The 26,488-nt window shown below is 52.3% G+C and overlaps 1 protein-coding gene across 2 annotated transcripts; it reads left to right on the plus strand.

Annotated features, from left to right (window-relative positions):
* Positions 1-5,037: 5,037 nt before the first annotated feature.
* On the plus strand, positions 5,038-22,305 carry PDGFB (platelet derived growth factor subunit B). 2 transcript variants are annotated; one of them, XM_069002753.1, is made up of 7 exons: positions 5,038-5,996; positions 12,462-12,558; positions 15,785-15,868; positions 16,342-16,547; positions 18,235-18,376; positions 18,788-18,957; positions 20,164-22,305. In XM_069002753.1, exons 1-6 carry the CDS (start codon positions 5,841-5,843, stop codon positions 18,922-18,924), a joined length of 822 nt encoding a protein of 273 aa, XP_068858854.1. In that variant the 5' UTR covers positions 5,038-5,840; the 3' UTR covers positions 18,925-18,957; positions 20,164-22,305. The 2 variants fall into 2 exon arrangements, with proteins under 2 accessions (XP_068858854.1, XP_068858855.1); XM_069002754.1 differs by having other exon boundaries at positions 18,788-18,953.
* Positions 22,306-26,488: the final 4,183 nt, after the last annotated feature.

A 26,488-nucleotide genomic window follows, 5' to 3' on the forward strand; every position in this document is an offset into this window, starting at 1 on the left:
CAGGTGGCGGGGGCCAGGGGGGGAGAGCCGCTTGCTTTTGGTTTTCGACCCTCATCTTCATTTCATCATGAGTCATGTTACGTTCTGAGCTGAGTAACTGCTGGGGCTATTTTTACTCCAGCTCAGCAAAGCTTCCTTCTCTCGCTGCTGCCACCGCCACCGCCGCTCGCTGCGGACCCAGGGGCAAAGGATGGGGACATGGTGAGTGGCAGAGGGAGAGGACAGGGGAAGCAGTGTTTGGGGTGGTGTCAGTGGAAAGGGGGACCGCTGCCCACCTAATCAATTTGGAAACAAAAATAGTATATGCCTTTTGAAAAACAACAGATGACCTGCAATGTGTGGTGTATTCACACACACATACGTATATATTTATTATACTGGGAGAGGGGAAGGGGGGAGGGAGAGAAATTCCTTTCGAGTGCTATTCACCAGTCTGGAAAAATAAAGAAGGAAAGCAGAACATTTTTTCCTTTCATCAAAACAGGAAAGAGAGGGGGAATGGGGTGGGGAACAGATCCATAGACATAATGGATGGTTGCCAGTGTAAGGAAATTGTTCCCTTCTACCCTAAACTTGGGGGTTGGGGTGGGGGAGAAATAGACGGTAGTATGATCAGGGAAGGCTGCATCCCCTCCTCCCCACTTGATGCAGGAACCTGTATGCACATGGGAAAGTGCTGGGAAATCAGTGCCCCCCAGCCTTGCCTTTTCTCTTTGAATCCTGCTCGCGCTGCACATCTGCAGAGATGTGAAATGCCTTTGCCTTCTCCTTCACCTCAAAGCTTGGGGCAGGAAGGCACAGCCGGCACGAGCCCCCTCCCTCTCTGCCGCTGTCAGGCTCTGCCCTCTGCGTGTGTCTGCATGCTGGTCCCCCTTCCCCATCCTCTCTGCCAGGTTTCTGCCAGGAATGGGTGAGATGAAGGAGGTGGTGAGGGGCTGGGGGAATCCCTCAGACGGAGAGAGAACAGGCAGAGGGGAGTGGTTCCCAGAGAAAGTCTGGCAGGTCCCACCAAATGCCTGCTCCCCAGGTGACACCTTCCCTTTCCCCTGGAGCCGCTGGCTCTGTCAGGGTTTTACTCATCCTTGGAAAGCATTTTCCCTGCCAGTGCCAGGGGCGGGAAGGCGAATTATGCAAGCCCTGCGTACCCTGAGGCTCTGCCTTTCTCCAGCACCAAATACAAACACCAAGCTCCTTGCCTGTCTCTATCTCCTTCCTTTGGTCTCTCTTCTCCTTTCCTCTTCTTCCTTCATTAAACTGAACTCAGTCATTAGGAAGCCGGGGCAGCTCCTCTTCAGCACCTTTGGGGAAATGGTGTAAACCACAGTGGGAGCTACGTAAAATAACCCTGTCCTTATCAGGTGGGATAGTCGGGATAAACCCCACACAACCGGGCGATGTGGTGTAAAACCCACTCGCCCACAGAACGGATCTCACAGAGGTGTAAAACTTACTCTAGGTACCTCATTTCAGTGCCGCGGCGTCTCCCCTCCATTGACGGCTGCGGCAGCCCCACGGCGTAGGCGTAGGGATTGCTCATCCTTCTCCTGAACTTAGAGACCGGAGCAGGAGCAACACCTAAGTTAGATACCTTGAGTGGGCGGGCTGACTACACGTTGGCTGTCAACACCTCCTAATTTCTTTCCATTGATTGTTTTCAAAATAGGACTCATCATGGAGAGGCTGAGACATCTCAGCTGTTCAGACTGAGTCTTGCTTTCCATTGTAAGCCCTGTTTTTCTTCCTGTTGTTTCATAATTCTCTACCCCCTCTGAAAAAAAAAAAAAAAAGTAACAAATTTTAAAAAAATACCACCCCTCTTCATGCTGCTGTGGATGGTGGCTAGTACGATAATTTTTTCCAGCCTTGCAGCAAGGAACTGCCTATTGTCCTCGCACACGTGTTGCTCTCCTCCCTAGTGATAAGAGAATAACCAGGGAGATGAGTTCAGCTGTTTGCAGGTTTGAGAGCTGTAGTGGTGGTGAAAGTGTTTTAATAAGAAATCCTGGTGCAGGCTCTTAGGAAATCTGGTTTTGTTGTGGTTTGCCTGTAGGGCCATTGCCAGCTAGCACAGTTGCAACCAGATCTTGTCGTGATGCTCTAATGGGACATTTTTACGGTCCAGATGCTTCACATAGCCTCAAAATACCTTCCCAATATATGCCATGGTGCCATGCTCTTGTCCTGTGACATCTGGCACACCAGTAGCCCTGCAGGCCTCCACACCTATCCCACAGGCCAGGTCAGGGGGAGATCTAGTCATCCCTATTAGTTTTAGGGGCTTGTGGGACAGATGTCAAACTAATTTCAGAGAAGTAAGAGAATCAAAGGAGCTCCCAGTAGACTCAAGGCACAGCAGTTTTAGGTGCATGCACCCCTACTGAACTCGGTGCCAGTGAGACTGACCTAGCCAGTCTAAAGGACTCACTAGAGAAAAATCCGTCCGTCTTAAAAACAAAGAGTAAGGAAAAACCACTGAAGCCTGAGCAGCTTGAGTATCACTTTGCTATATTTCCAGGCAGGGTCATAGGTAGATGATTAGTCAAATTCCAAACATCCTCTTCCTTGCAGTCTGGAGGTTCAACAGGGATTAGCTTTTTGTTTCTGATGTAGAGCTTCTAAAAACTGCCAAGCATCATCCACATGAAAATAAATAACTCTATTTCTATCCCATCTAGCATGTAATATAGCCGGATATTTAAAAAAAAATGCACATCACACACATCTGCCCCAAAATCAGGCCCTGCAGCAGCTACCAAGGAAGAAATCTGCAGCAGTCCCTGCTAGCTTTCTGCTGAGACCTTCTCCTCTCCGGCAGCAATATCTCTCCCTGCTGAGGAATTTGATCAGCCCTCCCACACACAGGCTGTTCTATCCTGGCCAGGCAGCCACTACAGCGTGGAGGACTCCCTACACAGGCGGCCTGAAGGTGGTGGAGCCACGCCAGCTGATTTGAGGGCAGAGAGCCCCAAAAGGCACCTGGGCCTCCACCGATCCTTTGGGAACCTTAAACACATAACGGGGTCATGGACATTCGGGACCTAGCTACCCTCAGCTCCCTCTCCAGAGATAGAAGGGCTTCTCAAATCCTCACCTTTCCCCTTGCTGACTGCTAAGGAGCTCAAGGCTACAGTGTTTCTTTGGCTGAAAAGAGGTGAGATGGACCAAGGCCCTTTTAAAACCTCTTTTTGAAGCCTCCTACAGATTTCAAAAGGAGTTTCAGCACTCAGGTGGACATCAGGATTACAGCTCCACACTGCTGGGGGGTTAGAGCCAAATTATCATCACTTAAAATGGCTGGCACGCTGCTGGTGAGCCAGGATGGAGAATGAGGGGAATTATAAGAGTGTCCTGAGGAATTTGGGGTGGAACAGGGCTAACATGGCTGAAGCATCGAAGATAAAGTCTTCTTAAGATCTCTGTCGGTGGAAATGAGCAAAGGTATGCCTTGCATTTCTACTTCCACCCCCTTGAGCTCCACAATTGGAACCGAGCCACTTGAGACTCAGTTTGAGGGACTCCCAGGACCCTCCTTATCCCTGCACTCATGCACCTCACATGGCCTGGGCTTTGGAGCTGACATGGCTCTGACCAACTCCCCAGCTGTGGAGAAATCTGCCCACTCTTCTGCTGGGTTTGAGTGAACAAAGGTGATCCCTTGTCCTTGACTTTGACATGCTGCCCCAGAGGAGCCAGGCTATTTTAACCAAGCTATGGAGGACCCCCAGTATTCCTTGTGTCCCTGTGCTTCCTGACCAACTCCCACATCCGTGAGACCAAAGTCAGGTTCAGGGGTGTAGCTGGGCAAGCTGGGAGGTGCTGTCAGATGCCTGCTACAGAGGTGCCTGCTGCTCAGTTCTAGTGGCTGCTCCTCCTGCACCCGGACACTTCGGATGGTGCATATGCGAGTGTTGGTGAGAGACCATGTGTTTTAGAGAGGCTTGGCTGCAGGAGACTCGCAGGCACCCAGAGAGTCTAAGGGAGCATGTGTGATGCTGTGAGATGAGGCCACTGATATGCCAGTGGGTGTACATATGTGAGAAGGGAAGAGAGAGGGGGAGAGTGAAGGAGAACACATGGATGCCCAGGGATGTGTGAATGAGACAGAATTTGCACGTAGCTGAGCATGTGAGCGGCTCGAACAGGAGCGTGTGCGTAGCATAGAAAAAGCAGGGAAGATGCTTGGGATGCAGAGCGAACGCCTGCCGAGCGCCTGCGGTGCATGACGGTGCAGGAATGTATCAGTGGCTACGAGCCTGCACAAAGATGGTGCAGAAACCCCTCCTGGTTGTGCCTGGAGTGTGCTTTGCGAGTGTGCAAGTCGGCGACGGGAGATCACTCGTATGTACGTGAGAGGGCGTGAGTACGGGTGTTTTTTCAATAGGATATGACTCTTTCTTGAACTCACCTGTTAGCAGCCTTCCCCTCCCCATCCCTCTCCCCCCACAGCAAATATCTGCTTGCTTAATTTCCCTTCAGATGTTTATTACATCGTGGAGATAATCATGCAGCAAAATACCTCCGGGTGCCACGAGCAACACCAGATTGTCTTACAGCAACGTGTAAATTTCTTCGGCTTCTTTTTTTTCCCCTGCACACAAAGAGATGTAAGACATTAAAGTCATCTCTCTCCCTGGAGCTAGTGGTGTAGCAGGGCAGGGAAGGCAGCGAGTGGAGCTGAGAAAAATGGGCTCCAGACTGAAACAGCGAGAACCTGGGGCCAAAAAAAATAACAAACTACCGTGCCGGGAACTCCTCTCTTCTTATCTCTTGCCGAGGAGGCAGGAATTTCTGTCCCCATTCCTCACGCGATATTAAAGCCACATTATACAGGTTGCTGCAGCATTACTCATTTTTAATTAATTTATCATTTAAATTAACACATTTTTTATTTTGTCAGCAATGAACTGCTACTCCCTCACTAGATTTGCTCCTTGATACCCAGCCAAGAGGAGGATGGCAAGTTATGCTCCACCCATCTCCTCTCCCTCATAAAAGGAGCAGCCCCGAGTGCCAGCTTAGTCTCTCTTGCAGCTCGCAGAAAATAAAGACCTGTCGGCTCTCTCGCCTCTCCTGCAATTTTACCTTTTCTGCATTTTTTTGTTTTTCCTTTCTTGTCGCAACAGAGTGCAGGAGGCAGCATCAGTGGCTCCACTTTGAGGCTTGTCAAGGCTCAGCGCACGCACGCACACACTCACAACCCAGAGCAAAACATTTGCTCTCACCTGTCTCCAAACCCAAAGCAAACCTCCCGTCCAAGCAAACCGCCAACACTTGGAACGAGAAGGCACCTGAGCCAGAATCTAATGTAAGGGGAAGAAATTAAATGTACACTGGCAACTTTTCTCTAAAAAGCAAGTGGCCAAAAGGAAGGAAAGGAGCATTTTAAGAAGAGGACAACTTAAGGAAGAATTCATTTTTTGGATTTCACACCAAACTTTGAAAAGTTTTTTTTCTTTTAGTTGTTATTCTGTGCACCTTCTTCTAAGAACATTGAGACATTGTTACCTGCATGTAAAAGCTTTTACATATATATATATATTAAAAAAAAAAAAAAAAGGGAAGAAAACCAAGAGGAAGAATAGCATGTGGACCACCTAGCTGAAGGCACCACTGAAGCATCCTTTGCGACAAGGGGGACGCAGACTCTGGATGTGTATAATTCCGAGGGACTGCATTTTTTTCCCACCGGGCTTATGAGATAGCGCAGAGCCAGGCGAGTCACCGAGAATTACTTCTGTCTCCCCTCACCACCACCACCTCCACGTCCTCTTCCAAGGGCTCCTGCGACTCTCCCACCTCCTCCCGGCTCGCAGGGGACATGGGAACGCGCGGCGCCCTCGATGCCTGAGGCCGACCGGCCGCGGGGCTGTCTGCGGGAAGCGCTTCCCTCCCGGGGCTCGCCGTCCATGTGCCCGCAGCCGGCGGGGCCTGGAGTCGGGATGAATTTCGGCGTGGTCTTCGCGTTCATCCTCTCGCTGCCCCTGGCCCGCATGGAGGTGAGTTTCCGCCGCGGGCAGCGGGCGGTGCTGCCGAGCTGCCAGCCCCGCGCTGGGGGAGAGCCGGCGGCGGCTCCGGCCCGCAGGTGCGGCGGGGGCACCCGGGCTGGCCGGGGAGCGGCGCGGCGGGGGCGCGGAGCCGGGCGGGCGGTCCCTGCCCCGCTCCGCGGGAAGGGCTGCGGCGGGGCCCGGCCGCGCTAATGGCGGGCAGCGACCGCCGCCCCCCGCCCGGAGAGCAGCGCCTGCTGCAGCGGGCACCCCTCTGGAGCGGGCGCTGCCGTCGGGACGGGCCCGCCGCGGGGGACTCGCCTGGGAATACGCCCACCCCCGTGTCTGCCCCCCGCTGCAGGGACAGGGGAGACCAGGCTGAGGCGGCCCCTGGTTAATGTGGGAGCAGGGATGCTGCCGGCGAGCCCCGGGGAACCCGCAGCTTCCTGCTCTGCCTCGCCCAGGGCTGTCACCCCGGGGCGGGCGCCGGCTCCCTCGAGCCTCTCCCTGCACCCGGTGATTTTGGCGTGGCGGTAGTGCCCGTGCAGCAGGGACCCAGGCCCTCTTGGCACCTCTGGAATAACGCACAGTGTGAAACCCACCCTGACATCGCCAAGGGGCCAGTGGAGAAAGGGCGTGGGGCTTTGGAAAGAGGGGAGGAAGGGGACAGTGCAAGGAGAGACGCCGACACCGAGTGGCACGGTTATTCAGCAAGGTGTGTGCCCAGCTGGGGGAAGGGGCAGGAGGCGAGTATCTGCTGTGCTTCCACGGTCACTCAAGCATCTTGCCCTGCAGTCCTGAATGCGTGGCTCAGGAAGAAGCCGAGCAGAGGGTAAGGGCCAGGTGGTGGATTTGAACAAACACCCCAACCCACTTCAGTTTCCCTATGTGGAAATTGAAGCCTCATCCCCAGCCCTGGTTGAGGAAAAGGAGGCCCAAACCCCCAAATCCTTTGACCTCTGCTGTCACATTTCATCATCTGATCGCATGAGGATTGAGAGGATCAGAAAGCCCCTAACATTCCCACACAGCGCTCGGTTCCCACTTCAGCTCTACCCAAGATGGTAAAACTGTGGGTTGGATCTGCAGCTTGATTGTCAGGGGCAGGAAATATCCTTCCACCAAAACTTTCCCTTCTTTGCATCATTTTTCTCTTTTCCTTCCTCATTTTTGGGCAGAGTAAGTGGGTGCACCTCTTGTGGGATGGCAAAGAAGAGATTGGGTGCAAAGCATCACGTCACCTCGCTGTGGGCCCATTTTGCCCTTGCCCAAGCCGCAAAAGGAAGCAGTTAGAGCTGTGGGCTACCCAGTGGTCATGTTTGTTTTGGGCAGAGGATGGTATTTCCTCTGTGGATGGCTCAGATCTCCTTCTCCCATGCAGCATGAAACATCAGCTATGGCTGGCTCTGGGGAAGGGTGAAGATGGGAGTGTCTGATCCCAAGGAGCTGTTACTCAGTTGCCATAACCAGATTGAAACACTGCACAGCTCTATGACAGCCTAGTGGAGTTAGAGTTTGGTGATTCTGGCCTGAGGTTTCATGGGAGGAATTGTGATATTTGTCATTGTATGACGGGAGAACCAAGAACATTTCTGCTTGGGTAGATGCTTCTGCCTGTGGCCAGTCCCCACAGTTACTTTGAGGGCAGTGTGTTGCACCCTCTGCACCAGGCACAGACAGCACAGCTCCCACCCGGCTGCTGAACCAGAGTCCTCCTCTGAATGGGGCTTGCAGCTCCTCCCCAGCCCCTCCGGAGAAAGTGCATGAGGAGCAGTAGCTCCCCAGATCAACAGAGGCCCTGAGCAAAGACATGGAGCCTCCTGAGTCCCTCTCCCTCTTTGATCACACCCATCTGGAGCTGGAGGGCCCTGGAGCTCTTCCAGCCGGAGGGAGTACAAGCCTCAGCGGGAAGGTATTTGCCAGTTGGGAATCGAGGATGCTGAACCTATTTGCATTTGCCCCACGGGCTGTAATAGTTGCCTTGCAACATTTACAGAGATGGGCTGAGCCAGTCGTGGTTGTGCTGGGGTGAAGCCCCACTGGCAGTGCTTTCTGGAATTCCCAAGGAATGGGGTGCGGCTGGGCGCTTGCTTAGAACCTCGGCCCAGCTCCCCATTGTGTCTTCCTGCTGCAAGGCTCCGGCATTCTTCCCTAGTCTTCCTAGCACGAGGCAGTGACAAGGACAAAGCAGGGGAAGCCGGGATGGATGACACGTCTGGGGTGAGCTCGTGGAAGGAGCCAGGCGAGTCGTCCCTGCCTCCCTCTCACTGTCAGCTGATGTGCAGCAGCAGGAGGGAATGACAGGGCTCCTGCGCTGTTTCCAGTGCTGCTGGTACACAACCAGCCCCGGGGGTGGAAATGCCTCCAGCCCTCTCAGGGGAGGTGTGGGCGAAGTGTGGAGGAGCAGTGGAGTCCCCCTTGAAATGGAAAAAGGGTGGGTAGGTCTGGCTGTATTTTAGGAACACGGACTAAGATCAAACGTTGCTTGATTATTTTAAGGGGAGAAAACATAAGCCGTGACTCCAAGTGCAAGGGGCTCATGTGAAGAGGGTTGTGCTCGCTGCAGAGTACTCTGGCAGGCATTTGTCAGGGTCCCCCTGTAGCCGGTAGTGGTGCTGGAAGGGTGGAAGCCCTGTGCCAGAGGAGGGCTGGTGGCAGGTGCTGCTGGTCTTGCCCTCTGCCAGGGAATGCAGTGGAGTCTCCCCTCAGGGTCCACACATCAGCTTCAGAGGGAATTAAAAAATGCTGTTTGTTTGGGTTTTTTTGCCTGGCTGATCACTAGAGACTCTGCTGCCAAGATCCCTTGCTATGATCAGTGTGGAGGTGCTCAAAAAGTCCTCCTCTCCTGGGCTGAGGAACAGATAGTTGGATGCTTCCCTGCCCTTCACAAACTGATGCTGCTGCTACCCTTCTGTCCTTCTGTGTGCAGTCACACCAGCTCAGAAAAAGGAACGAGGAGTCTTCGCCTCGGGAGTATCCTTGTCTGGTTTCTTTGAGCCCTGAGGGTCTGCCTTTCCTGCTGGTTGCACAATCTTTGCTCTCTCCTCCTCTGTACCTCCCAAGAGACACACCTTCAGGCAAGACCGTGAAACCCTCACCAGAGGGTGTAGACCACAACACTGCATATTCCCTGCACCAGCTTGACAGCAGCTGATGGCACGGGGACCTTCCAGCATCCCTGGTGCTCAAAAGTCTAAGTTGGGAAAAAACTCCAGAGCAAGAGGTGGTGGGGCTAGGGAGGAGGCAGATTTTGGGAGAGTGCCTGTGTGGGGAGCGGGAACAGGGGAATTGCTGCACCTGCGCTTATTTGCAGTGGCCAAACAGTGCTGCTGGACATCTGGGAGAAGGGAAGCAAAGCTGATGTGCCAAGAGGCCCCAGTGTCACATCGCAGGGAGGCTGCCAGGCAGGCAGGACCCCTGCCCAGCTGCTCTGCTGCCTTCTATCAGATGTGCTGTGGCCCCTCAAGCACCAGCAGCCAGTGCAAGAAAGGGAAGTGAACGTCCCTGCCAAGGGATTGGCAGATTGGGGGGTGCCCTAGCGACTCAGGGGAGAGCCAGAGTCAGGAACTGGGGAGCAGAGGGAGGGAGGGAAGGGCAAACTTTCTTCTAAGAAATCAGGGCCTCGCAGGAATACGAGGCCAGGCCTTGGGGCACTTGACAGCCAGCCAAGAGTCCATTGAGACAAAAGTGTTCTTTGATCTGCCGCACAGTTAAAAAAAGGAGATTGTTAACCTGTGTTAGACAAATAACTCCAGAGGAGCTGCTAAGCAGGAAAAGCACCAGCTGCTTGGGCTGGTCTGTTGGGGATCCCACCTCTCTTGCAATGCTCCTCTACCTTCTGACCCCATGGAATTAGGTGGAGGTGACTGATGGACCTCTCCTTCCCTGTGTCTCACCCCACAAGTGCCCCGGGCCTGGGTGTGTGTGGTGACCTGATCTCAGACCGTCCCAGGCATGGGGCGGGGGCGGGGGCCAGAGGCATGGCTGTTCCCAGTGACAGACCCCAGAGGGAGCAAGGACAAGGCATGCAGCTGAGGTCTGTAGCTGCTCTTAGGCCAGCCTTGGACTTGGTTTACAAGGGTAGAGTAAGGAGCTTCACAGGCTTGCAGTTGTCACTGGCAGAGTTGCCTTACAAAAATGGGGGAGGAGGACAGGATTATGAGCCATGTGGGCTGGTGTTACACCATAGCCATGCTGGTAGTATCTGCAACAAGAAAAAATTGGCATCTAAAACTGCTGCCGTGAGCAGGGAGTGGAGCTTATTCCTACAGGCAGTCACCAGAAATACAGCTCCTGAGGGCCTGCATTTTCAATGCCTGATTCATATCTGTTCCCCCTGCTCAGTTAGCAAGGTGACACCTCCCAGCTCGCTTCCAAAGTCACCGAGTCTCGTAACACCTGCCCACGCTCTCCCCCCAGCAAGTGCCGGAGTTTAAAATAAAGTTCCATTTCCTACATGTATTAAGTGTCAGGAAGGTCCAGGGGCATCCGTGCAGAGCAGCATTTATACACAAACGCATTTGGCTGACAGGTGCAAACATTGAAAGCCTGCAATTTCACCACCCAGTGCTGAGCTCTGACTGCAAGTACTGGGAATTGCAAATGATCCCTCTTCCAGTAAATGTGTGTGGCACAAGGCAGGGAAGTGCTGCAGAGCTGTTGGTGCCCCTCTTCCTCATGCAGCAGGAGATGTCAGAAGGCATCTTCATTTCACAGCTATTCAGTGATCCCTGAATTATACAAGTCTCTCTCTCGCTGTGCATTCATCACTGATGCTGCTTCCCTCTCCCTCAGAGACTGAGGAAGTAATGCCTGGGGATGTAAAATCTGCTTTTTGCTGCAGGCGGACAGCCAGATCTGTGGTGAGATGTGACAGTGACAGGGATGGAGCAGGGCAGGAAAGCTCGGTCTGACTGAAGCGCTCTGGTGGATCTGGCTGTGGAGGTTTAGGACACTGGTGTTGTCTGCTCTGCGGATCTCTTCAGGAGGTTTCTGCCCCATGACTTGGGCTGCAGCAACCTTCACATCACTGCATCCTAGTTTAAGTTATAGTATTAGAGGGTGGTCTGGCAGGGCTGAGGAGGGAGCGCTCCTGCTGTCCTACTATGGAAGCAAACGGTGGGTGGCCAAGGACAGGCACGTGTGAGAAAGTGCCAGGCTCAAGCAGCCATCCAAAAGTGGCTGCAGGTTTGGGCCAAAGCCCTTAAGGTTTAAAGCCAACATTTAGCCACCTGCCTGGTGGCTTTTCTCGGCTGCGAGCGGAAGGGAAATGTTCTGCACTGAACGCAGGCAGGGAGGGAATAGCTGTACAGTAGGAGGACCACACACATGCCACCAACTGTCCATAAAAACCCCCACGAAAATCCCTGCATTTCAGAGGCGCACAAGCCAAGTTCTCCTCTCAGTTACAGGGACATGTGTAGGGCTGAACCTCAGACGCCATCCAGCACCCGGCTGAAAGGGCAGTTTTTCCGCTTGAGTAGCCCTGAATGAAGAGAGCTGGGAGCTAAGCAAACACTTTGGCCAGTACTTTCCTCTGTCTCTTTTTCTAGTCTTTCGGAAGTATGTTTTAATGAGCACTTGCTTTCCCACACCGCTCTTTTGTACTCTTATTAAGTGCTGTCACCGGGGCCCACTCTAGCCTAGTGCCAGAGTAAAATTCCCAAGAGACTGATGGCATTGCACCTGCCTGCACAAACTCTGCATTTGGCCTGTTGTCTGATGTTGCTAAACTTGCTTACTTAAGGTTTTTGGGTGCTGGTATGCAGTGACATCCAAACTCCCATATGTTTCTTCCTCCAAATCAGCTCCTCAGCGCATCACCTCCCTGCAGCTTTTGTGGTTTCACCGCAGGCTCATGCCGGAGCAGCCTCAGCCGCGAAGGTCAATCTTCATCTCCACCCCCCGCCTGTTTTTTTCTTTAAAAAAGAGTATGCAAATGATGTATATTATTGGGCCTCTGTGGTTTGAAAACACACGCGCTCGCACACGCACACACACACGATAACTGACAAAGCCCGTGAGGGAGTTTCATAACGGAGGGAAATATTGGGAAGGTTTTATCTGATAGCGTAAGGGAAGTCTGTTAAAACGCCTTTAGTGCAGGCAGCAGTAATGAGAAGCCACCTGCAGAAGTCATACACCACCAGAGAAGGAAGCCTTGATGGCTGCTTGCGTAGTGTCCAGGGGTCTGCTGCACAGCCTGGGTATTTTTTGGCTTTTTTTGTCTCCTGACAGCTTTGTGAGAGGCAGCGAGAGGAGCTCTCTTGCTTTTGCTTGGTTTCAGGCTCGTGCCTTCATGAGGAATAAAGCCCTCAAGGTTTAAAAGCCAACGCAAGACAACACACGTCTTTGCGTTTCGCTGGTTCTGTCATGTCTCCCCCGCGCTTGGTTCCCTGCTCCATGACACAGTCAGTGTTTGCAGATCATCTCTCTAATGCTTGTTTCTCCCTTTCTTTTCTTTTTATCGTCTGGCAGGGGGACCCCATACCCGAAGACATTTATGAGATTTTGGGTGGCGGCTCAGTGCGCTCCATCAGTGACCTCCAGCGTGCCCTGCGGATAGACTCCGTAGGTAAATCTCCTCTTCACCAAACACTCCTTCTCTTTTTAATTAAATCTTTGGCGGGGGGCTGGGAGGGGATATTCTGTTTTTCAGCAGGCACACTATCAACAGACTTTATTATAAATATAGGAACCATTCAGGAGCCAAGACCTGTCTGTTTACAGACTTAGTCCCCTGAAACTTGTGGGAGTTAGAGGCAACTAGATGCTTTTTTAGATCTCCTAACTGTCTGGTCTATTGAGGGACACTGGCTTCCAAGAATGGTAGGAGATGGGCAAGGTGAGTCCAAGGAACTGAGATCACCATTCTTCACCCTGGGAGATGCTCAGGCAGCAGGGCTTGAATTGGACAAGGAAGAGTTTAAGAGGCAGCAGAATGGGAGGTGGAAATAGGGTGACAGAGGAGGAAAGGGCTGAGTGGGTTTCCAAGTTTTGAATCCACAAAAGGCCACGGGCTCCCAGAGACGTTTAGGAGGAGAGCAGCAGAGCACGTGTCCATGGGTGAGATACGGGACAGGGGCTAAGTCAGCGTAGCATCGCTTCACCTCCTGCCCGTAGATAAGAGCTCCGGGGGCTGCAGGGCCTCGGGGTCACTTGGCCAGGGCTGAGTGCAGGGAGCAGCGGGAGCGGCGAAGCGTGGAGGGGTCGGCACGTGTGGGAACTGGAGCACGCGCCACGGCGGCTGGGCCGGCCCAGGAATTTATTTATAAACGGTCTCTTCAGAGCAAATTCCTTTCTATTCTAACCCTGCTCCCGCCCGTCGTCCCCCAGCCCCCCCAGCTTGACTTCTCTCTTGTGTTTTGTCTGTTTTGAGCTTTGTAATCCTTGCCGAGACACTATCTACGGGGGAACAGAATTTCCTGCTTTTGTTTCCTATGCCAGTCCAACCACTGGCGCAGTCTCAAAAGCATTCCCGCTGCCTTTCAAAACGGCCCTGGAGGGGCAGGGGGGGAAAGCGAGGGGGAGGGCACCAGCTGCGTTCAGCTATTGTTTGTCTTAGAAAGAGGCGACCAGGCTCCCCACCACTGCCAGGGCCACTCCCTGCCCTCACCAGTTCCCTCCTCCTTGTCCACAAGCCACACAATGGGGCAACTTCCAAAATTAGCCGTGCGGGATTGTCCCAGGCTGGCCCCCCCTGCCCCAAATATCTTCAGTGCTGATACGGGGTGTAGAAGGACAACCTAGAGGAGGGAGGGACACGATTCTTGACAGATTTGTTTTGAGTCAACAGTTGTTGCTATTTTTTTGCCCCCATTTCTCTCCTCTCATCAACTCACCTTGTGTACCAAAGGCAGCCCCTGCCCTCGTTTGATAAAATGCCACAGGATGGAGGGGCAGGCAAGGAGCAGCTGAGAAGATGCATCCAGTCTGTCATGGCCCAGTGTCTAAGGAACAGATACACCTCTATCATGGCTATTAACCAGCCTCATGATTAAGAAACTAAATGGGCTTATCTCTTTGGCTCCAGAAGCCCAGGGGTATGAGAGAAGGCTGCAGAGCTTTGAGTCACTGGTTTCACTTCAGGTCCCAGACAGGAAAGGCTGGTCAAGGAAACAGAAAGTGGCGCTGTGAAGCTGTTTCTTTGTTGCACCCCATGGCTCTCATCTGTTCGCAGGTACTGACTGAGGGGCATTGCCATTCGCTTGCCCTGTGAGGAATTAGCAAATTAGTGTGTTAGCAAAATAATCCCAAAGTGGCTGGAGCTATTCCCTGTGCTGTCTGTGCGCCCTGTGTGTGTCACAGCTGCTTCCCTCCGCTGACTGCACAGGGAGCCAGAATGAGGCAGGTCCAGCAGGCAGATGGGCTGAGATAGTGCTCTCCTGACCCTGAGCACTACTGCAGACCCAGCAACAGAGGTGTTGAGTAGAGTGGGAGTCATCTCCTTAACTGTGGTTGCCCACAAAGCAGTGGCTGCCCATGTAAATCAGTCATCCAGACACCTTCTGTAGCCTAGAGAGAACTACAGGCCCTTCTAAAGCATGATCCATTAGTTCTCAATTTGGGTGCTTCCCTGAGGCCGAGACGAATGGTGCCTAGAATTGATCATACTTTTCCAGCCACTTTAAAGGGTGTCTGTCTGTCCACCTCATGTGTAGGTGTTGACTGCTCATTGACAGGCACATGATTCCTGCCTTGTGAATGCAGCCTCTGTGCCCACATCCCAAATCCATCAGTGACTGTTTAAGACGTGAGCAGAGAGCAAAGTCCCTGCTCCCCTTTATGAGAGGGCTGCACTAGCGCAGGGCTGAGGAAGAGGAATGGGACATGATAGGTAAGGGAAGTCTGCTCCACCACATATCTGATAAACACAGATCTTCCACTGGCCCCTAATTCCCTTAAAGAAAATTGCTCCCTTGATGCTGACGTCCATTCAGTTTCCTTCAGCTGCTAAAGCAGGTCGGAGAAGGAAAGAGCTGTGGCTGGGTGGGAGCTATCTTCGAGCGCAGCCATTGTCCCGAGCTCAGGAGGGGCTGCGTGTTGGAGTGCTCCATGGGGATTATGGGCATTTCTCTATTCAGCACTTCCTATGGGAAAAAGCAGTGGGGTGGGAGGGAACCGCTCAGGGCTGGCCTGAATGCTATCAGTCTTCCTCTCCCATCGCCGACTGAACCACCTCCAGATCCTGCCTCTTACCTTAGAGTAGTATAGAGGAAAAGTAATTTTAGCTTTATTTTTCTGTTCTTCTGTCATAAAACTGCTCTAACCTAGAGCAGCTGAGGTGAGTTGGGAGAGAGAAAGCAAGCACCCCACCTACCACCCATCCCCCCCTTCACCTGCCCTCTCACCTCCCAACTCTCCCAGTCCCAAGCCATCCCAGCAAGGCACCTCAGTGTTAAATACCAAGTGTTCTACTTGTCACATCTTTGGTCCTTGATCCTTCTTGGTGTTATACTGGTCTCAGCTGGCCAATCTGAATCCCTCTGCTACTTCTCTCTGACACCAGAAAGTCCCAGCACAGGCCTTATCTTTCTTGAGCTGGAGTTTTCCTCTCCTGGACGTGGCTGGGTCCCCTCTTTCAGGATAGGTTTTTTGCTTTGAGCTGCCTAGTCTGAGCAAAGAGTGTCCGTGCCACAGCACAGCTGTGACCTTGCTTGTGGATTTACACCTAGCATGACATCCTGGGTCCGTGGCTTATACCCATGTCCCTGCACTTTGCCTGGTAATTTGAGCACAAGTTCTTGCTGTCTTCTCCTGCCTCTACCTGGTGCTATTAAGTCATGTCTTACCCTTTGCAGAGCAGGACAGCTTGAGCCTGAACCTGAATGCAACTCAGCCTGATCAAAACCCTGTGGCCCTGTCCCGAGAGCGACGAAGCCTAGGTGAGCTGGGGGTCTTGCACCTTGTGGCTGTCGGGGCACTCACCTGAGTAGCCATGGGTGGTCCAGATACGTGTCTGAGATACAGATGTAGGGGTGGAGGTTACAGTGCACCTGTATGTGTGGAGACATTAAAAGGAGGGTCGGGCCTGGAGTAGGAGCTGGGTGTTACACCCTGGGAGGGCAGGAGAGGGAGTCTGGACTTCTGTGCGCTGCTCTGCTTTAAATCCTGACGGTGCTTGTTTGCTCTAAAGTGTCAGTGAGAAGCATCATTGTACAGGGGCTTCCTCCACAGGGCATGGCTCTGTGTAGGGAGAGAGCTGGAAGGGTGGGAGAAAGAGAAAGAACATATGTGTGTGTGCATGTGCATGTGAGAGCCATGTGGGGTCCTTCTTTTGCAGCAGAGGTGGCTGAGGTGGGTTGATGACAGCTGCAAAGCCCATTTCATCCCCCGTTTCTCTCTTGGCCCTCCGCAGATGCTCTGGCAGCTGCAGAGACAGCTGTCCTCGCGGAGTGCAAGACGCGGGAGGTGGTCTTCGAGATCTCCCGCAACATGGTGGACAGCACCAACGCCAACTTCGTGGTGTGGCCACCCTGTGTGGAGGTGCAGCGCTGCTCCGGGTGCTGCAACAACCGCAACGTGCAGTGCCGCCCCACGCAGATCCGTGTCCGGCACGTCCAGGTGAGGGACACACCTCCCACTGCTCCCTCCTCCTGCGCCCATCGCCAGCCCTGTGCCCCAAAGCCAAACCTGGGGCGGGTCTCAGGTGCTGGGCTCATGCAGCCGTCTGTCCCCTCTGCACTGGCCACACAGCGCTGCAGCCACTGGTGTGGGTGACATCCGTGCCAGCTGCTGGAAGGGCTGGTGCTGTCCAGCAGCTGGGGACTGTCACCACGCAGAGCTACAGGGCACTGTCCCCAGCTGCAGTTCCATGCCACAGCCCTTCCTATGGGTCGAGGTGGCCTTGTCTGCTGTGTTAGAGCAGAAGAAACAGGGTGCTTTCATCGTGGGAACTGGTTTTGATGCAAGAAGAGGAGGGTTTGCAGTGTCAGTCTCCATCCCCCCACCACTGCTGCAGCTTCTTTTCGAGACACGCACTGGAACAGCTTCTCTTTCTCAGCCCACAGTTGCCTCCTGACCTGCTCCATCAGCCAGCAGACACCTGACAGCTAACCTCTTGCTCTGATCCTCCCCTCACAGCTACCAGTGATCTCCTCGCAGCTTCCTCCCAGACAGCTTGTTTAAAAATAATATTCATCCCATACTAATCCTCTGCCTGAGCCATAAGAGACTCCCCCAGGCAGGCAGCAGAGGTTGGCTGGGAGAGATTGTATTCACACACAGCCCTTTTCATCAGGAAATTCCTTTCTCAGAAAAGCCAGGCTGAACGAGGAAAAAATGGGGGGGGGAGCAGGAGTTGTTTTTCTGGAAAAAAACAAGTGAGAGGTCAAAAGCCAGCCTGAAAAAGTGACCTGGAAATGGTTTCTTTGGGGACAGAGGTCTCTCTATTGTTTGGCTGGAAGTGTTTGTCTAGCAAGCAGCGTGTGGTCTGAAGCGTGTGGAGTGGGCTTTCAAGGAAAGATAAACAGCCTGGCTGCTTCAGCGCTGGCTGAGGGATGCTGCTGGGGGCAGTGGGTTTAGAGGAATTCCATCCCAGATGCACAGCAGAGTGAGTATTTATAGCTTGCAGAGCACTTCAGGGACCACAGAGTTGTTAGATAAGCCGAGTGGGGTCAGGCCTGGCTGCTGCTGGCGTGGGAGGACCCCCTAGAAAGCTTGTGCCCTGTGGTGGGATGTGGAGCAATGAGTCTTCCCTCTGAGTCAGCACTGGTGGAGAGTCCGAGGGAATTTCCAGAGCACCGCCTTTCCCGTGAAACACAGAGCCGAGGGCTTCAGCCCTGCGAGTTATTAAAGAGCTTGAGACAAATTCAGACAGGCCTCAGCAGAGCTGGTGAGGCTGTGTTAGCTTCCTTAGGACCTGAGGTTTTCTCCTTTTGCCCTTCCTGTAGGTTCCTGTGGGAATTACCCTGGTTGCCCCCAGGTCTCTGCCATCGCAAAGGCTAGCATGTCCTGCATGTTCCATGTTTCTGTCTCTGATCAACCAGTCATCCTGCTTAAGCACTGGAAATAGTTAGGAGCAGGGGAACCAACCGGAGACACCCAAACTTGCCTGGTCTAGGTCTGCTCTGCTGCCATGTTCAGAATTATCTCCCGTACACACCACCCCTGAATTTGAACAGTGCTCTGTAAGCTGCCTTCTGACCCTTTAGGAAGAAAGCCAGGACTAAAGTGCACTGACACTGAGTAATTTTACAGACTGGGAGCCGAAGCTGTATTAATCTTTTGCTTGCCTTCCTCTTGCAAACAGGTAAAGAAGATTGAATTTGTCCAGAGGAAGCCAAAATTCAAAAACGTCGTTGTGCCTTTGGAGGACCATGTGCAGTGTCGGTGTGAAGCCGTGTTCCGACCACCCCCCAGGAACATCCGTCCCGGGCCACGTGAACAGAGACGTAAGGATTAGTAGAATGGCATTAGTAGAATGAAGGGAGGTGTGAGAAGAGGATCTGGGGAGAGAGAAAAGAGACCTCCACTGGTTTCATTCTGCTTAGCTCCAGTGAATCCCAAGGGCCTTCGCTGGTTTATACCAGCTGAGGGACCTTTCCCAGGATGTCTCCCTGCCAGGAATGGGCTGAAACTGAGGGAAAAGAAGGAGGGGAAGGTGAGAGGTGAGGGGAAGGACATGGTGGGAAAAGGGAGAGGGCAGAGACTGTGGAGAACAGAGGACAAGGAGCAGAAGAACAGAAAGAGGCCTTGTGGCCCTGCTGTTGCGGAGCTCTTTGTTGACAATGTGTGGAGAAGGATATTTCAACAAGAGCCGTCTGCCCCTGGCTGTACAGACACTCTCCCCTCTGTTTTGGCAGGCTTGTCACCGGCGTTCACCACAGCCGCTGTCTCACAGAGGCGGCGAGTACGCCGGCCGCCGGCACAGAAGAGGAAACATAAGAAGTACAAGCATGTCAACGATAAGAAAGTGCTGAAAGAAATCCTCATAGCATAGAAGTGCTGGCAGGGGAGAGAGAGCACAAGGCAGGTAACAGCAAGCTGCTTTCCCAGTCGTGAGGGATGTCCTCCTGGGACACGGCATCTTAGACCCTTCCCACACCACTGGCCACTTGTTCAGTGTGGGGCTACTGCAGGACAAAACCTGGGTTGAAGGAGGAGGAAGAGCTAGGTTGGGTGCCAACATGTGCATTCTATTTATGGAATTAAGGCTCTTTGCAAAGTTGGAATAATCATGCTGCAGCCATCCTTGCTCTCAGGCCCCACCCTCTCCTTTCTCTGCCTCCGTTCCGGGCAGAGAACAAGCCTGACTTCTCCCTACGCCTAAATCCCCTCAGAGTCCATGTAATTCATCTCTTCTGTGGAGCAACTCCTGTTCTAGTTTCTTTATTGAGTCTCCATTGAAAACAGAGAACTAATGTTGCTCTGGGGATCCCTTTTCTTTTTATTTCATTAGTTGAGTTGGCAGAAGGACTGAAAAACAGCAACACTTTTGGTTCATCACTCTCCTAGCGGGAAGCCTATGTGCATGAGAAAGGTCATACCAGGGGAGAGGAGAACTGGAATCTCTGGCAAGAGACCTGGACTTTGTCAGGCCAGGGTCTGATTCTTCTCTCCATGACTTGTGTAAACAGGAGTAATTCCCTCATCATCAGAAGAATTTCGCTGGTACAAGGGAAAGGAGACTAAGCCCTGGTTCCCCATGAGAGGAAAAGGTGCAGAAAAGAGGGAAAGAGTAGTGAGGGTGCAGACTGAATTTAGAGAGAGGTAACACAGCTTAACAGGGAGCGCCCTGGCCCCTGGCTCAGCAGTTCCAGCTCTGCTGCAGCCACTTGAATAAGACCGGGCCAGTAACTTCACATTCACTCCTCTCACCCCAGGAGCAGGGACAGCAGGCTTCCATGTGTGGCATTTCAGGAGCTGAGGACAAGGGGCACCAGGCAGTGTCTTGAGACTGGGATTCCCACGCTTAGCACTACAAGGGCTCTGATTATCCCAGGATTCTCCTGGCCAGCCTAAAGTTCCCAGGGTAGAAATAATGCAAACCCATGCAAATCTCAGCTCTGGCTCAAGCTGTTCAGGGGAAAAAATAGAGGAGGTCAAAAGTCCTCCCAGACTTCATAATCTGACACTTTAGCAGAAATACTTCCAGAGGAGAAAAGGGGATAGGAGGGGAGCTGCAGGGGGCAAAAGGTTACATGTTCTAATGCTGTGTCTGGTTTTGTTTCACTTCCAGGTTTATTTAATATATTTGCTGTATTGCCCCCATGGGGTCCTTGGAATGATAACTTTTCCTCTTTGTCCATCTGCCTCGACGTCTGATTCAGACGGCATTGGTGCTTCCCTTTCCATCAGTGGACCTTCTCCCACCAAAGCCTCCCTTTCATTTATTAGCATAATTTTAAAGTTTTACACACACACACACAAAAGGACAAGGATGACCTACATATATACATATGAGAAAAGAACAAAGTACAAATAAAACCGTGAATGCCAACAGCCACAACCTGTGATGAGAACAGGACAATTCCTTCCCTGCTACAGAGGACAGGATGGAAAATGTGAAAAGGAAAGCGGGTCCAATTTCTTCCGAGGGAAGGAGAAAAACAGATGGACAGAGGCTGGAAGGGGAATATTCTGCCTTTCCCTCATGCTTCTGGTAAGGCTGGGGGGCCCAGCTGAGATCTACACTTGCACTGGACCTACCTTTTGGAAACAGGCAAATCTCAGATTGCGAGCGGCGACCAATGATGGAAAATGCACTAAGGACTTTTAGCGCCCTACCTGGACAGATATATATTTTTAACGTGCGTGTGTATATTTTATTTTAAAAAAGAAAACCAAAACCACTAAGGTATACAACATCTCGGGGAACAGAGCAAACAAGCAAAGAAACAAAACAAAGAAGCCAAATGCATTCCCCCACTCCCTTTCCCCCCCTGCTCCTGGTGCTGACTGGAAGGTGTCTGGATTGTGGGGAAGGAGCACATGGTGGCAGAATCGTCTCCACATCCCCGGTCCCTGCCAAGGGGAGCCATCTTTGCACATGCTGGTGGAGAATTCAACTTTCCAGGCTTGGACTCAAATTATTTTTTAAATTCACTCTGTATGTGTGCGTGTGTATACGTGTGTGTGTATATATATATATATATATATACGTGTGCGTGCGTGTGCGTGTGTATGTGTATTTATACATACATATATAAAAATATATATATATATGTTCTTAAATGGATTTCATTCCCCAGTGGCAGGGGCAGGAAGCTCAGAGGCACGTGCATGCATTGGCTTCACTGGGCTGGCAGAAAAGCCCACGGTTACTGCAACGTGCCTGCGAGGCCGGGGATGGGGCAGGCAGAGGCATCATCTGATCTCTCTCTTTCTTGTTACCCTTTTCTCTCCCTCTGCACACCCCCCCAGCACAACTTCCTTGCAGGAGGTGAAGTGGCACCACAACAACACCAAGGACAGCCAAACTTAGAAGCATGACTTAATCTCAGTGAGCTGTCCTTGCCTGCTCTGTGGTCTTGAAAGGAGAATCATGTCATTCCCACGAGGTTTTTAACCCTTTCCTGAATGTCCTGCATAATATGCCTCCACTAATCTCTCCCTGCCAACGTCCCCACATCTCCCATCATTTTCCTCACATTTTCCCTCTCAAGCTCCTCCTTGATCTTTACCGATTAGATGTTCCCAGCCCACTTGGAAGTTGATCCATGATGTGGACAGTTCTGTATAGGTATAGAGAAAGAAATGAGGATGGTCTTCACAGCTGGCAGCCGCCATCTGAGACAGAAAGGAGCTGAGTGAGGACTCAGAGAACAATTGGAGGGTGAGTTGTAGAGTCCCTCCTGGGCCACTGCCTGTCTTCGAGGAGGGAGGAGGACTGTGTGGGCAGGGGCTGGTTTTGCACAGGTAATAGTCAGTAACCATTAGCAGAATTGTTACATATGATGGGAATTCCCAGCACCACCTTGGAGTCAGGGTCTTGGATTGTGCTGTGCTGGGCACTGCAGTTACACATGAAGAAAATGCCTGCCCAGAGCAATCCCACGGCGCTTCTCCCCTTGCACACACACACCCCTATTGTGGGGCAAAACTCTGGAGGGAGATGGGGCAAGTAGCCAAAGCCACAGCCTGGGAGCTGTTACAAGTTGTGGAGGGACCCAGTCCTCACCTCCTGCAAGCTCAGAGCACTTCTTGTACCACTGCCAAGGCAGCATGTTGCTCCCTCCCTCCCAAGCCCTCAAGTCTTAAGACACTTTCTTTTCCTGTTCCAAAATCTGTTTCTTTTGGTTTGTAAATAAGGTGAGGTTTTGTTTTATTTTATTTTAAATTTTTTGCCTTTTTTTTTTAATGTAAGATTAATTTATACTCAGTACTGTATTTAAAGTTGTAAAAAAAAAAAAAAAAAAGAAAAAAAGGAAATCACCTCTTGAACAGCATTTTCACTTTCTTTTGTGAGCTGAATGAAAAGCAGAGGCCAAACCAGCTCACTGCAGGGCACAGCAGGATTTCCAGGGCCTCCAGTTTCCTTTTCAGGACACTTGTTCTGAGATTGCAGAGAGAAGCAACCAAAGCTGGGAAAGTCCTGAGAGCCCACACACAGCCCTGCCCACAGCCAGGCGTGCTGTGCTCCTCCTTCCTCTCTTGGGCTGGTTTGAAATGACTCAGGTGCTGGAGTTTTTGTCTTGAAGAGGTCCCCTTCTCCTGAGCTGCTCTGCTAAGACACCCGGCCAGAATTTCCCTGTGCTTTCATCCCGTCTCCGGATTCCTCTGCTTTGAAGGGCTTGGGACAGTCAGCACTGTTTACACTTCCCAAAGCTGTACAAACAGTTGGCCCCTTCCCTCCTCAGTCACCTCGTCTAGACAACAGCAGTCCGTCCCTTGGTCGGAAAGGCCGTTGCATTTCCCTTTCCTCCCAGCAAGGGAGGTATCACACATCTGGCACTTGGGTGCCATGCTGTGGGGAGCAAAGGCATGTCCTGCCCTGTGCCTCAATTTTGGGATCCCCCCAGCACGTGCACAGCACCCTCAGTCCATGGCTCAGCTGTGAGGATCATAGACCCAAGTGGAGACTTGTGCTGCAGTGGTGAACCCAGGGACATCAGTGTGTAGGAGTAAGCCAGGGTGTCCTTAAAGGACAAGCTTTACACTCACAGGTGTGCACCTTGCTGGACATGGTTCATTTTGGGGTGATGACATGTTTTCTCTGATCCTCCAAAGGGAGGGAGTAACAGTGAGGTCTATCTGCCCCCAAGAACGAAAACACAGGCAAGATCCCAATCCCCACTTTGGTTTCCAGAGGATAATTCAGGGAAAAGAAAGACTTTTTGGCATGAGACTTCTTTGGGCTTGAGGGCCTGTCAGCAGGGACTTTGAGAAGAAAAGGGTGTGAAGAGGTGTACGAGGCACAGGAGGCATGGGAGCATCATCCTGGACTGGGGAATGGGAGGAAGGGCTCGGTGTCCCCGGGTCTGGCACACTGCCTGTCCATGGAGGTCCCTGGGCAACCCCATCCACAAGTGTGGTCTCTGCTTTTAACAGCTTGGAATGAACTGGTGCTGAAAGGTTGCAAGCCCTGGCACCAGGAGCCACCCCCTGCCACACTGCCTGGCACCCACGTGCACCAGCTGCTTGCCCAGGGGCTTGCTCAGAGGCTGCTCACTCACCACAGCACCCTGGTGCACATTCAGCACAGCTCAGCCTGGAGCATGGGCAGGAGGGACCTGTGCCACTTCTGAAGGCTGGAGCAGGTGAAAAGCCAGGCTCAGGAAATAAGTCCTGGCAGCATGCTGCTGGAAAGTGTCTCCGTGTGGGAATGCCAGCTTAGTGCACCCAGTGCTACAGGTGATCTCAGAGGAGCTGGGGAGTTTTGGCAACTGTCCCTGGTTTAATTGCTCAGCTGCTGCTTTACCTAGTCTTGGGATATGCCATTCAGCAGGAGGTTCATCTTTTGATGGAGGAAATGCATCCAACCTTCCAGGCAGTGGAGAGAGGCTGCAGCAATGGATCCTCCTGTGATAACACGGCTCCTGAAAGTGGCAGGTAGATGGGAGAGCAAGGCTGGGGGCAATTCAGGGGCAAGAAGAAAATCCCTGTGTTTTAGAACCAGACTTTGTGGGTTTTAACACTGACACTTTGCACCACTAAAGCTGTTTCATGGGTAAATGAAGTGAAAAATCATCTGGGCAAGAACAGGCCCAGAAATACCCTTGACTGCTTACTTTACTGGTACTCAGGAGTACAAACAGCTTAAACTCTCCCCACACCTGGCTGTGGCTCAAAGGAAGAGCCTTCTCCAGCCCAGCCATGTGGCACAAAGCCCACACAGCCGTTCTCCTCCCTGTGCTCAGCTCGTGCCTCCCTGGCATAAGCTGTGCCCCCACCACGATGGCCACTGTCTCCGGCTGCCTCACCTGCCCACGAGCCAGATGTGGCTGGAGACAGCTCAGTGGAAACCAGTGCCTTCCCTCCTCATCCCAGGGTGGGATAGGGATGCGCTGGAGTGTGGCCCCATCTCACTGTCCATGCACCAATATCTGGTGGGTCCCGGGGGTGGAGAAGCCAGCTGTGCCAAGGGAAAAGCAGGGTACAAAGAAGGAGGAAAATATGAAGAATTGAAAGCTATTTAGGAAAAAATCCCACAACAAAAACTCATTGCCTGAGCATGCGGCTGTTCCTCACTTGCCTTTAGACAGCCCGTGACCAAAGGGTGCTGCCCCTCCCTGAGCCATCATCTGCCCGTGACCAAGTGAACTCGTTGCAGGCTTGGGAATTTCCCATCTTAAAAGAAAGGAAGCAAGGAAGCCAGGCAGCCTCAGCTGTTTGTGGATTTTGTCACAGGGTTAAAGCAGCAACAGAGCCCCCCAAAAACTGAGTTCTGAGAGGAACTGGAGGTAACCCCAAATGCTGTGGCCTCCCTGCAGGGAGTGCAGACACTGGGTTAACACAAGGAGTTAACAGTCACAGCAGTGGATCCCTAAAGCTCTTGGCAGAGGAGCCAGGAGATTAAAGATGCCAGAATATAAAATTATGTCAGGGCTCACCTACCATTTTTCCTCCCCCAGCCAGGCAGATACCAGACAGAACTCGGGCATGATGGACTGCCTTGGATTCACAGCAAAGGTTGGAGTAAAGACAGCCTCAAGGGAAGCAACCCCCTTTTTTTATTACTTTTTTATTACTATCTCAATATAGCTGTTTGCAAGGGATTAAGCAGCAACCCAAACACTGCGGGGACCCAGGCAGCAGGGAGGTTTGTGGTTTGACAGTCGATGCACTTTACAAAGTGTTTGCTGAGAATTTTTTTTGCACATGCTGCAAAAATTCAATGGATGGTGCAGAAACACCAGGCAAGCAGCTTGGCCATAGGTCTTGCCCCAGCAGCTTTGGAAACTCCCAAGTTCCCAAATGTCCCGACCTTTGTCCCTGGCCAAAGCTGGTCAATGTAGTCAGTGAAGGCAGCCTCTGGTCCCCAAACCCAGCCCTGCTGGGCTGTTTTCTGCATGGAAAGAAATGATTTTTCAGCAGGAATCTCGGCACAGACCCAAGGAAGAGCAGAGGAGATGGTGTCAGCTACTGTTGGTGTCTTCAGCTGTGAGCAACAACATCAGAGACAAAAGTAAATGAGGTCAGCACCGGAAAAGTGCTGATGACCGAACCAAGGTGTGCTCCCAGAAAGAAGCCCTCCTTCACACCTGCTTCCCCACCCCTTGGAGGGGATTTCAGCACTCCTCAGGCCTTGGGTGGGGATGTCAGCATGGTTCAGGGGTATCAGCAGGTTGGGAAGGTGCTCAGGAGAGCTGACATTTGGGCGTGCTGGGGTATTAGCTTCTCCCAGAAAGGAGGGCAGGGGGGTTTGCCATGACACTGCACACACTGGCTTGATGTCTGGGAGGAAAAGTTCTGGGAAGTGTCTGCATTTCTGAAGGGTGCCTGCAGTGCCTCCTGGGCACCTCTCATGCCCAGGGGCTGTGCAAAATGGACTGTGCCTTTAAAATCTGCAGAGGTGTTATTTAGGTGGAAAAAATGTTTCACCATGACCATGAATATTGTTTGCATTTCAGTAATTGACCGAGGAGAGACACAGGGAGAGAGAGAGAGAGAGAGAGAAAAGACCTTCCTTCCCTCTGACAGGTTCAGGAATTTTTTCCACTAATTAAGAAGAAAAACAAAATGCTTGCACTGGGAGGGGGATGGGAGGAAAAGGGGGTCTCCCTGGTGTCCCATAAACCTGGTAGCCATGGACAAAACACCACAATCACAGCACAGCCTTGCCCTGGAAAGTTTGAGGCAGTTCTGGCCAGTGGAGCGAAGCAAGAGCACACCTCTCGCTCACAGAGGACCCTGCTTTCCAGCATCCCAGGCTGGGTGAGGACCAGCTCCCTCCCAGAAGGATGCACAAATCTAGGTGAGGCTCTTGGTCCGTGAAGGGCAGTGCCTGCTGCGGCAAGGTGACAGCCAGCGGTGCCGGTTTGTCCCCTGGGAAGGATGGGGGACACATCAGAGCATCTCTCTGGCTGCAGTGAGATGCAGTGAGATGGCTGTAAAAGGACTGA

This window comes from Aphelocoma coerulescens, chromosome 1A (assembly GCF_041296385.1).
Source record: "Aphelocoma coerulescens isolate FSJ_1873_10779 chromosome 1A, UR_Acoe_1.0, whole genome shotgun sequence".
In the NCBI taxonomy this organism is placed as follows: Eukaryota; Metazoa; Chordata; class Aves; order Passeriformes; family Corvidae; genus Aphelocoma; species Aphelocoma coerulescens.

What these genes read in the sequence shown, in the direction of transcription:
- PDGFB (XM_069002753.1), top strand. Translation starts at nt 5,841, where the DNA reads ATGCCTGAGGCCGACCGGCCGCGGGGCTGTCTGCGGGAAGCGCTTCCC. An exon ending in TGCCCCTGGCCCGCATGGAG is followed by an intron (nt 5,997 to 12,461) that starts GTGAGTTTCCGC and finishes ATCGTCTGGCAG; the next exon opens with GGGGACCCCATACCCGAAGA. An exon ending in CCTGCGGATAGACTCCGTAG is followed by an intron (nt 12,559 to 15,784) that starts GTAAATCTCCTC and finishes TACCCTTTGCAG; the next exon opens with AGCAGGACAGCTTGAGCCTG.